Genomic DNA, 12,938 nt, shown 5'->3' with positions numbered 1-12,938 from the left:
TTGAGCATATTTCATTATTATCCTTTGCAGATTTTTCCATTTTAAGCACTTTATTGATTGATGTAAGAATTTCAGATTTTATGTTTTTTAAACTTTTTGACCTCAGTGGAGTCACTTTAAATTTTATGTTTTAATGTGATCATTTTACCCATTGATAAAAAAAACAGAAATAAAAATGGAGATATGGAATCAGCAATTGAACTGTATTTGCTGTATTCTCTGACAATTGAATTACTTGGTGTATAAAACATCGATCCCATTTCTAGCTTTATTGAAATATGGACTTGGACTTAAAACCATTTCCTTACTTGAATGATGTCAATTAGTTCTAGCAGATGACTTTGAATTTTTTATGATTGAATGAAATTTAAATGCATGCATTTTATTTAATTTTTTTACTTCTCTTTGTAAAGTAGAAGATGAAATTAAAAAGTCATCATCTATTTCTATGGAACATTTTGTTTCCTTAATGGACTTAATAGCTTTTTTTCATTGAATAAAATATTTGGCAAGAGTTTGGCAAGTGTTTTGTCTCTATGGCCAGTAGTTGTGAAGGAAATATGTGATCCATTTTAGAGAACTGAGTGGAAGGTGGAAAAATTCACTCATTGTTAACTCCCTGTTACTTTATCTGTAAAAGTTGATAAAAAAATCACTGATCATTATTCCCTGTTACTTGTATCTCTTTAAGCTGAAAAAATTGTTACTCCCTGTTACTTGTTTCTGTAAAGGCTGGAAAACAATTCACTCATTAGTTACTCCCTGTTTACTTTTAGTCTGTATAAGTTGAAAAAAATCACTCATTATTACTCCCTGTTACTTGTATTTACTTGCATAAACTGGAAAAGATTTTCTCATTGTTACATCCTGTTACTTATGTATCTATAATATATGCTGTAAAATAACTTATTGTTACACTCTGTTACTTGTATCCTCCATTCTTCATTTTACTTGTATTTGTTATACCCCCGCACAACAAAGTTGTAAGGGGGGTATACTGGAATCAGCTTGTCCGTCCGGCCGTCCGGCTGTCCGGCCGTCCGGCCATCCGTCGGTTTTTTCTTGTCCGCCCAATAACTTAAGATATCATTGACCCTTAGTCTTCATATTTGGCATGGAGGTTAGTCATGATTAGTAGATGACCCCTATTGATTTTGAGGTCACTAGGTCAAAGGTCAAGGTCACAGGGGCCTTGACTTCAAAAACCTTGTCCGCCCAATAACTTAAGATTCCTTTGACCTACAGTCTTCATATTTGGCATGGAGGTTAGTCATGATTAGTAGATGACCCCTATTGATTTTGAGGTCACCAGGTTAAAGGTCAAGGTCACAGGGGCCTTGACTTCAAAAAGCTTGTCCGCCCAATAACTTAAGATTCCTTTGACCTACAGTCGTCATATTTGGCATGAAGGTTAGTCATGATTAGTAGATGACCCCTATTGACTTTGAGGTCACCAGGTCAAAGGTCAAGGTCAGGGGGCCTTGACTTCAAAAAGCTTGTCCGCCCAATAACTTAAGATTCCTATGACCCAAAGTCTTCATATTTGGCATGGAGGTTAGTCATGATTAGTAGATGACCCCTATTGATTTTGAGGTCACTAGGTCAAAGGTCGAGGTCACAGGAGCCATGACTTTAAAAAGCTTGTCCGCCCAATAACTTAAGATTCCTTTGACCCATAGTCTTCATATTTGGCATGGAGGTTAGTCATGATTTGTTGATGACCCCTATTGATTTTGAGGTCATCAGGTCAAAGGTCAAGGTCGCAGGGGCCTTGACTTCAAAAAACTTGTCCGCCCAATAACTTAAGATTCCTTTGACCCATAGTCTTCATATTTGGCATTGAGGTTAGACATGATTAGTAGATGACCCCTATTGACTTTGAGGTCACCAGGTCAAAGGTCAAGGTCACAGGGGCCTTGACTTCAAAAAGCTTGTCCGCCCTATAACTTAAGATTCCTTTGACCCACAGTCTTCATGTTTGGCATGGAGGTAAGTCATGATTAGTAGATGACCCCTATTAATTTTGAGGTCACCAGGTCAAAGGTCAAGGTCACAGGGACTTTGACTTCAAAAAGTTTGTCCACCCATTTACTTAAGATTCCTTTGACCCACAGTCTACATATTTGGCATGGATGTTGATCATGACTATAAGGTGACCCCTATTGACTTTGAGGTCACTGGGTCGAAGGTCAAGGTCACAGGGACCTTGACAAAAAAAGCTTTTCTTCTCAATTGCTAAAGAATGTCCTGTCCGCAATGTATTGATTTTGACATTTTCACATTTTAAGCTTGTAGAATACATAACTTGGCAATGCACTGGCTTAGTAACCTCAGATTTGGCAGGGAGGTTGTCCTTGAGCGCTAAATGGCCACTGTTGATTCTGACAAAGTGGTATGCGGGGGTATTCACGCCAAGATAGTGGCAGTTCTAGTTTTTCCACCCTTGTTACTACTTCAACAATTACTAATGTATCTGGGTTTTTAGCTCACCTGTCACAAAGTGACAGGGTGAGCTTTTGTGATCGCTTTTCGTCCGTCGTCCGTTGTCCGTAAACTTTTACTTTAAATGACATCTCCTCATAAACCACAAGGCCAATTTCATCCAAACTTCACAGGAATGTTCCTTTGGTGGTCACCTTTAAAAATTGTTCAAAGAATTTAATTCCATGCAGAACTCTGGTTGCCATGGCAACGGAAAGAAAATTTTTTAAATATCTTCTTTAAAAAAACCATAAGAGCTAGAGCTTAGATATTTGGCATGAAACATCTTCTAGTGAGTGTCTACCAAGTTTGTTCAAATAAAAGCCCTGGGGTCAAAATTGGCCCCGCCCCGGGGGGTCATTGATTTTCCCTATATGCATATAGTAAAAACTTAAAAAATCTTCTTTTAAAGAACTCAAAGAGCTATGGCTAAGATATTGAGCATCAAACATGTTCTAATAGGTGTCTACCAAGTTTGTTCAAAGAAAAGCCCTAGGGTCAAAATTGGCCCCGCCCCAGGGGGTCATTGATTTTCCCTATATGCATATAGTAAAAACTTAAAAAATCTTCTTTTAAAGAACCAAAAGAGTTAGAGCTAAGATATTTAGCATTAAACATGTTCTAATAAGTGTCTACCAAGTTTGTTCAAATAAAAGCCATTGGGTCAAAATTGACCCCGCCCCGGAGGGTCATTGATTTTCCCTATATATGCATATAGTAAAAACTTAAAAAATATTCTTTTAAAGAACTCAAAGAGCTATGGTTAAGATATTTAGCATCAAACATGTTCTAATAGGTGTCTACCAAGTTTGTTCAAATAAAAGCCCTGGGGTCAAAATTGGCCCCGCCCCGGGGGTCATTGATTTTCCTTATATGTGTATAGCAAAAACTTAAAAAATCTTTTTTGAAAAAACCCAAATAGCTAGAGTTAAGATATTAAGCATGAAACATCTTTAAGTGAGTGTCTACAAAGTTTGTTCAAATAAAAGACCTGGGGTCAAAATTGGCCCCGCCCCGGGGTCATTGATTTTCCTTATATGTGTATAGCAAAAACTTAAAATCTTCTTTGAAAAAACCCAAATAGCTAGAGTTTAGATATTAAGCATGAGACATATTCTAGTAAGTGTCTACAAAGTTTGTTCAAATAAAAACCCTGGGGTCATAACTGGCCCGGCCCCAGGGGTGTCATTGTTTTTAACTATATGTGTATAGTAAAAACTTAAAAAAAATCTTCTTTTAAATAGCCCAATGAGCTAGAGCTTAGATGTTAAGCATGAAACATCTTCTTATGGGTGTCTACCAAGTTTGTGCAAATAAAAGCCCTTTGGTTAAATTGGCCCTGCAACGTTTGGAGGGGGGTTGGGGGGGCCTATATACAGGTGAGCGACCTCAGGGCCATCATGGCCCTCTTGTTTTTATACTTATTGTTTCTCCATGATGCATGTATCTGTCTTTCCTTAACTTTTTATCTCTTTGTTATTTGAATCTTTCTGAAACTACATGTTACATCTTAGTGCTTCTTGTATCTGTCAAACTTTCATATCACACTGATTTGTGAATATCAAAATATGTTTTTTGATGTTTTTCATTTAGATCAACTGATTGATTGATCAAAGCTAATTGAAAGAAAAAATTGATTGTGATCTGTTGTTAGAATTGATGTTAATTTGCAATTAATCTCTTTTGAGTTGTACTTTATGTTGGAGATTAGAATGAAAGCCAAGACATCGATTTTTGTACGAGAACGTTAAGTTGACGCTGTAAATGCTGACATAAACTTAAGTTGAATGAATTGTGGAAACTTTCCAATGATCTGACTATAATAACAGGTCATTGGTTTTGGTACACAAGTCACGGGATTTGAATGGACGTTTCTATTTTATACACTAATTTAGTTGTAACAGTGGGCAATGAAAAATGTTATTAGTGAATAAGCAGAGATCTGCCGAGGACGGGATTTTGCGCCATTGGCGCTAAAAAAATGAGAATGGCGCAGGAAAATCGGCAGCAAAGGGCCATGGGCGCATCTTAAATCTGTGCCAGACTAATAAGAAAACAAAACTGTCTGCTTGGTTATTTAGTCATCAAGTCAAAACTTGTACCAACAGCAACATGTTACCCATGCTCCTGTAATTACGCATATTTTCCCCTATAGCTTTTGTCCATGTTATCTACTTACCGCATTTCTTTTCATAATCCCTTTCCCACACAGATACTCATTTCTAGTACCGTAAATTTAATACAATAAAACAAACAAACAAATTATACAACTACTTAATATTTAAAATGATTATCGGTAACTGAAAAAAAGTGTTGCTATTTTAAGAAATGCTGTAAGTTTCTGATAGGTGTTCAACTTGATCAACAGTAAGGTCACTTAAGTTCACGCAAGTTTTGGCTGATGAAGTGTAAAAAAAGATGTATATTTCGTCATCAGAATATTTGACAGGGTGATTAACCAATCAGAGAAACATTGTGCATGACTTTTTTCATAATCAAAAGGTCTGTCGGCAAATGTCTTTGATGTATGCTGTCTACACAGAGGCATACAAGGGGCAATAAAATTCGTCAATATACAGTGGTAAGAGACATTTGGTGCAATTAGGAACAATTAAATGGATAATGCACAATATAAGACATTACAAGTGAGAACAAGCAATTATGTGAATATTAATTTGCATATCAAATTTTTGAGCAGCCATTTAAAAAATATTTTGCCTACAATTGATATTAGTTAGAAAGATACCATGTAGGCATAATTATCCCCCGCCGAAAATTTTTGGCTGAGGATATAGAAATAGTCTCCGTCCGTCCGACCGTCCGTCCGTCCTTCCGTCCGAAATTTTTGTCCGGAGCATATCTCTAAAAGTATTTGAGTTATCAACTTGAAACTTCATAGGTGGATAGACCTCATTGAGGAGGAGTGCAGTGCACAAGAATGATAACTCTACCTTGCATGATTTTTGAGTTATTGCCCTTTGTTATTTTTCAAAATTGATTTTTGTCCAGAGCATAACTCCAAAAGCCTATGAGATATTAACATGAAACTTCATAGGTGCATAGATCTCACTCAGGAGGTGTGCAGTGCACAAGAATGATAACTCTTCCTTTCATAATTTTTGAGTTATTGCCCTTTGTTATTTTTCATACCTAATTTTTACCTGAGTGGAGCATAACTCAAAAAGTGTTCGAGATATCAACATGAAATGTCATAGAAGGATAGATCTTATTGAGGAGGAATGTTGTGCACAAGAATGATAACTCTTCCCTATACAATTTTTGAGTTAATGACCTTTGTGGTTTTTTTCATGCTATTTTGTCCAGAGCTTATCTCAAAAAGTATTTGAGGTATTAACTTGAAACTTCATAGGTGGATGGATCTCATTGAGGAGGAGTGCAGTGCTAAAGAATGATAACTCTGCCCTGCATTATTTTTGAGTTATTGCCCTTTGTTATTTTTCAAAATTAATTTTTGTCCAGAGCATAACTCAAAAAGCCTTTGAGATATCAAAATGAACTTCATAGGTGCATAGATCTCACTCAGGAGGTGTGCAGTGCACAAGAATGATAACTGTACCTTTTATAATTTTTGAGTTATTGCCCTTTGTTATTTTTCATACTTAATTTTTCAGTTCAATTTTGTTCTCAAAAAGTATTTGAGGTATCAACTTAAAACTTCATAGGTGGATATATTTTACTGAGGAGGGATACAGCACACAAGAATGATAACCTATCCTGCATTATTTTTCAGTTATTGCTCTTTGTTATTTTCAGCCATCAGTATTCACATAGGTTTTAAATCTGTAATCACTATAGCCATCAGTTTTCATTACCAAAAGACCTCTTAAAATGGAATTATTCTGCTCTACTACATATACATTCTTCCAATGAGCAAACACATTCGGCGGGGGGTGGCCATGTTGACATGGCTCTTGTTTTTAATTGTTGGTTAAGTACTGAATTATAAGTGAACCACTTGTCATAAAATATTATTTAAGTTTTATTACAAGGGAAATTCAATTATCTACAAACTTTTTAACAGTTATTTTGGTCAATGTTTACTTGTTTTCCCAAGGCCCATACTTTGGTAAAAATGGCCCATCATTTTCAGACCAAGTGGGCCCAGGGCCCAGTACTTTCAAATTCTTGGCAGATTTCTGGAATTAGAGTTGAAAGCGTTTAAGTAGCATTCCATGCAGTACTTTAACTTATGCTTAAGTTATTAAAGTTTGTTGTTTCCATGTCTGATTGAAATTTATATTTTACACATCTGTCAATTTTTGATACATGTATTCCTTCCTTAAAAAAAAGCATTAACTTACAATATCCCTTTAAAAGTCCTTTAAAAACAAATAAAAAGATGTGAATATATTTTGTATTTAAATAGCCGCATTATAAAAGCCAGTATATGTGTTTTTTAGTGAGCTTCTTTAAAATGTTTAATTTAAAATGCTCGCACTTGAATACACAAAATGTTGTAATCCGACAGGTAGAAAATTCAAAAGGACCTAGAGAATTTTAAGCACATTCATAATTATCATCAAATGAACAAAAACATATAATATTTATGTCAATCTACCATTTTAATATTGGTTGAAATCATTGTCATTAAATACATTGTAAGAATCGCAATGAACGCAACTTTCATGTTTGCATTCTATTAATGGAATAGAAGAGCAAAACATTTCAATGAATCACAAATTTATTTTATTTTTTGTAGAATTTATAAACAAAACAATAGAAGGGATCAAATATACAATAATTAAGAAATGCTATTAAAATTGGCATTCATAATTGATAACAAAAACAATAGAAATCATATACTATACAACTTTCTTTACTATAAACCATATTTGAACAATTTCACCTCCATTTTGATACAAAACCTTATATTTTTGTCAAAGACATATGATTGCATTTAACAAAAATCAAATCATGCAGTTACCTTGAATGACATATTTTACCAAAACATTTAGTACTTTAGGCCATCCTTAAAAAAATGTTTGTTTGCAGTAACCCGACCCAGAATTTTCAAGGTGGGTAGGTAGGTCGATTTTTTTTTTTTTATTGAACTGTACTTCCAAATAAACATAGAGGCTCGCATAATATAATTTTATTCAACTCGTGCAATTAATTTAGTATTGAACTTACACAAATTTTATATTCTATTTATCACATACCCAAAATAAAGACCGTTTAAAGTGAAATAATTGTCATTTTTCATTGACGCGCCTATAGTATAACGCTAACATTTAGCGCGTCTTTACACTATGTTTGTATAACGCTAATGACGTCACGTCAAAATATATGCACGGCTGTGCAATACCATTTTTACGGAGTCGCAAAATCGGCATGGGTGTGTGATAAACATAGAATTTCAAAATGCTGGAGAATATATGCTTTGTTTATCTGGTAACAATTAAAAAATTTAAAAATGAATTCTAATTTAATAAGACCTACATTTATTTCTTCTATTAACCTTTAAAAGAACAAAAACAAAGCACAAGGCATAATTTTTTGATTCCAAAAAAAAATAATTTTTTATCCTAACCATGAAAAAAAAAATGAGTTGGGGCAAATTTTGTGAGTCGGTCGCGTTACTGCAAACAAACATTTTTTTAAGGATGGCCTTAGGATTTCAGCTGTTACAGTATCCAAATCAAATTAAGCCCCACCAAGTACAAATTAAATGTCACATTATCCAAGTCATTAAGACTTGCACTTTACTTTTCTCAAATAATCTTAATTGTCTATAATACCTTAGTTTGTCCTAAATTGTCATGCTCTAAACTCAAAGCTGAAATTGACCGAAATTGTCAATTGTTGACCTATATATATATATATACATGCACATATTTTTGTCAATGAAACTGACAATTGGATTCCACAGAGTCCTGTAAATATTTTTCGCACCATAAATATATAATAATATATGTATCACATCATCATCGTATCTTTCCAAGCCAGCAGTGCCATATCACAAGAAGAATAAAAACAACAATGTATTCTTGTCACCAAATACAGCGCCGGAAAAGTGTTTCCAAGAAATTGGCACGATAATTGCTTTATCATGGAGGAGAAAAGAAAAGTATTTGTTTATTCCTATCATGAAAAAAGGGCAAAGACAGTCGGCCAGGTATGAAAATTTTATCATAAGACTCACAATTACTGGGAAAATTGTAATTTTTGTGAATCATTAAGATAACTATATAATTATGTAACATAATTTTTATGCCACCGCAGCATCTGCGATGCGGTGGCATATAGCGATTCACCTGTGTGTGTGTTTGTTTGTGTGTGTGTGTGTTATATAGATTATATAGTGAACTTAAAAAATCTTCTTGTGAAAAACCACTAGTCCAATTTCAACCAAACTTGGCAGGATTGATCCTTGGGTGAAGGCCTTCCAAAGTTGTTCAAAGAATTTCATTCCATGCAGAATTCTGGTTGCCATGGCAACCAAAAGGAATTATAAGAATAAATTAAAAAAATCTTCTTGTAAAGACCCAAAATGCCTAGAGCTTAGATATTTTGCATAAGGCATTGTCTGGTAGACCTCTACCAAGATTGTTCAAGTTATAGCCCTGGGGTTCAAATCGGCCCCGCCCCGGGGGTCATTGATTTTCACTATATGTACATATAGTAAAAACTTAAAATACCTTCTTGTCTGAAGGTACCAGGCTTAGAGGTTTGATATTTGGTACGTGTTATTATCTATAGGTACTCTTCCAAAGTTGTTCAAATTTTGCCTCTAGTGTCAAAATTAGCCCTGCCCCGGGGGGGGTTCATAGTTTTCCTCATATGTATATAGTAAAAACTTAAAAAATCATCTTCTCTAAATTGACAAAGGCAAGGGGTTAGATATTTTGCATGAAACATTGTGTAGTGAACCTCTAGCAAGATTGAACAAATTATAGCACTGGGGTCAAAATTGGCCCCACCCGCGGGGGTCATTTGATTTTCACTATGTACATATAGTAAAAAATTAAAAAAAATCTTTTATTGTCTGAAGGTACAAGGCTTTAGAGCTTTTGATATTTGGTATATGATATCATCTATAGGTACTCTACCAAAGTTGTTCAAATTTTGCCTTCTAGTCTCAATACTAGCCCTGCCCCGGGGGTCATCAGGTTTTCTTTACATGTATATAGTAAAAAACTTTTAAAAAAAATCACCTTCTCGAATTGACAAAGGCTAGAGGTGAGACATTTTGCAGTAAACATTGTGTAGTGAAACTTTAGCAAGATTATTCAAATTAAAGCCCTTGGGTCAAAACAAAAAAAAATTTGTTCCTACATTACTATTTTAGTGTTGTATTTATGCGGTGGCATAGCATTTTTTACAAATGCAATCTTGTTTCAAACCTGGAATCTGAGTTTTATATGTGATTTAATGGTAGATTCAGTTTTATTTGTAATTTAATAATGGTTTGAAAATCTTAACATCTTTTTTTTGTGACTGTATTAAAGAGACACTATGTTACATTATTGCTTTTCTTTAGCTCTCTTTTATGACAGTCTTGACTGTATATATTGCAGAAGCAAAAATTTTATATAACCATTGTTAATGCTGTACTATTTTCTGAAAGTCAACTGTAACAATTGTTTTTACTCCTATTGTTCATTAAAAGCCCTTTTTTTATGTGTTTAGTCATAACCTTTTATTTTTTTAACTTAAAAAATGATAGCTTTAATATTCGAATGGTGAATGGGATCTACAAAACAGATGAAAATAATATAATCTGCAAAGCTTATCAGTTTATTTATAGTAACGTCATATCGGAATGGAAGTTAGCCTGAGCAATCAACTAACTTACAATTAAATAAGTGACCGTATTCATGATCAGAGACAGATAAGAGCTTCATGAAAAGACGTGGCGTAATGTTGTCATAAAGGATTACATAGAGTTATTACTCCTGCGGGAGCGGTGGACAGTGGACAATTCATCATCCGACAGCTGGTCATATTCTGTTTTGGCACAGTAAGCAAATTAATGGGACAAAGTACAAAGGTCTTGTGAGAAATGTGTGTTCCGAACAATTTTATCGCCCCCCTAACAAATTTCGTCCTCGATAATGATGAGCTATTTGCTTAACGATAGTTGTAGGTTAAGACGAGGATAATTGAAAATGATGTTGTGGCCAAATTAAGAAAGGAAGTAGTAACAGAAAAAAGCACTCGGCTGTTCCTAAGATTTTTCTTAATCATAGTTTTTTTCCCAAAGGAAATGCAATGAATATCATTACTATTTCATTTGGTTAATTTGCTTAAGATAAAAGAGTATGCCTTTTTGGTTGTTTATCCATAGCAGGTGAACTAAAAAAGAAAACGAGAATTCTAATCTCAGCCAGTTAGATTAATCAGATAGGGATGCTATTAATATCATGATCCTATACTAAATTTATATACTGTTTAAAAAAAATTAAGTAAATTTTGGCTATTTTGAATGTGCATATTGAATGACTTATACTTTGAAATGAACAATAATTTTTTAGTCAACCAGGTTTTGCAATCATGACCTTCTCAAAACAGGTGTTGTTTTTTTATTTCATCAATGCAAAATGGATTATATTCTACATGCCACATAATTTTCATGAATACTGAATGTCACAAATTTAACAACCTTGTATTTGAAAAAAATTTTTTTTTATTTTAATATATATATTTGCTAACTATGATTAGTTCCAATAGTTAGAAATAAGATGTTAGCTAGATGTAGGTATATTGCCATTTGGTTGAATTAGATAATGCAACAGGGTCATAGCAATGATGTCGTGACATCAAACACATTGGTCGTGTTGTTTCCATACACACGAATATGTCCATTCCGTATGTAAACTGAACTCTGGCGCACTGAATACATGTACTTGAACTTTGGTTCTTTTTTTCCGAATACAGAATCTTTTCAGAAACAATCGTCTGAAGCGTTTACTTAGCAAACAGTACAGGATAAAGTTGATGGCAGAGTTAAACACTACTAGTAAGTTACTGATAGTGGTAAATTGGACCCACGGCACCGAACACTGTAAAACATGATGGTCGAATATCGCAAAAACAATGTTGTCAATCAGGGCTGGTAACTGGCACCCGAGGAAAACGTTGATCACAACTATGAGCATTACGGTCAGGTTGGTGTCCTTGGAGTTTGAAGAGCTCATACAGTTTCGTTTAGCACGAGCTTTACGAACAGCTTGTATCAACAGAATGTTTAAAACTGTTAATACACTGAATGGTAGTAGAAACATGATACACAAATATGCGTATATGAAATACACTTCCTGGAACATCTTGTTACTTCCTATGGTCGTGTACTCGATTGTCGGAATTGTTCGATTGTAGTAGTCGTCCCATATGGTCGTGGTTTTGTATTCCAGGAATCGTGGAATATTGTACACAATTGAAGCAATGAATATAACTACTATTACACGTTTTGTCCGAGACATAGTACATGTGTTAGCGGCATGGAGAGGTTTACACACAGCGATATATCGCTCCACAGTGAAGGCTAGAGTTGTATAAACAGTTCCTGTTTGAGCAATTAAAGCAACGGGGTACACAAAGGGGTGCATGTAGCGATATGCAAAATAGTATCCTTCCAAGAGATCTTTTTCTAGGTAAATTGTCGGTAACGCAAGAAAGAGTGACATAAATAGCAACAAAATCATATCGTAAACAGCCAGCGATATCAGGTAGTATGATGTAGAATTTCTCATCTGTCTGTGACTTAGGACCATTATCGATAAAATGTTACCCACAATTCCGAAGCAAGAGATGATGTTGGCACCTATTCCCCATGCGTAATACTGAAACGTTACGACTGTCGGGGAGCCACATTGCTCCATTTGTTCACTGGAGGCATTGGTATCTGTGATATTGTCAGCCATTTTGAAACAGTCTGAAATTATAAATAACGTAAAATTTGAAATACATGAAACATACAAAATATCTATTTAGCTTTATTATTGTGAGCAATTGTTTATATTTTCTTAAAATATTAAAGCATTTAACACTCAGATGCAAAGTTCTGAGAGAGAAAAAAATGCTGAAAAGAAAAAAATTTCTACAAACCCTGGCTGAATATGCCTTCTTTATTACTTACTTTGTCAATCAGTTTTTATTATATGGAAAATGAAAAGTTATTCTTTTTGTTATTACAAAAGGAATTAAAAGTGAAAAAAAAATTAAAGTTGTGAGTCTGCACTTGTTTACTTCAAGTTGGAACAGTTATCGAAGACTCCAATTTAGCAATTTGATAATATCATCCATAACGTATCTTATTTATATAATGTATATATTGTTATCTGTGTCTTGAGGATTTTAAGTAATGAGAAAATGAAAAAAACGAGGAAAAATTCTCTAAATGTCATCATTAACAGTTTGTTTCATGCTTTTCCTGTTGTGATGTCATGTTGTGCCATGACACGATGTCATGCCATACCTCGACTTCCGTGAATGAA

General features: G+C 34.4%; 1 protein-coding gene across 1 annotated transcript; it reads right to left on the bottom strand.

The window, feature by feature from the left end:
• Nucleotides 1-11,169: 11,169 nt before the first annotated feature.
• LOC132745772 (FMRFamide receptor-like) lies at nt 11,170-12,373 on the bottom strand. The gene has a single exon (XM_060734746.1). It carries the CDS (start codon nt 12,363-12,365, stop codon nt 11,262-11,264), a length of 1,104 nt encoding a protein of 367 aa, XP_060590729.1. The 5' UTR covers nt 12,366-12,373; the 3' UTR covers nt 11,170-11,261.
• Nucleotides 12,374-12,938: the final 565 nt, after the last annotated feature.

Source organism: Ruditapes philippinarum, unplaced genomic scaffold (genome assembly GCF_026571515.1).
Source record: "Ruditapes philippinarum isolate M1 unplaced genomic scaffold, ASM2657151v2 ctg9826_1_1_1_1, whole genome shotgun sequence".
Classification (NCBI taxonomy): domain Eukaryota; kingdom Metazoa; phylum Mollusca; class Bivalvia; order Venerida; family Veneridae; genus Ruditapes; species Ruditapes philippinarum.
The sequence above is the reverse complement of the archived record's forward strand: the minus strand, read 5'-3'. Positions and strand labels throughout refer to the sequence as shown.

Excerpts from the sequence above, each read along its gene's own strand:
- LOC132745772 (XM_060734746.1), bottom strand. The coding sequence starts at position 12,365 with ATGGCTGACAATATCACAGATACCAATGCCTCCAGTGAACAAATGGAG.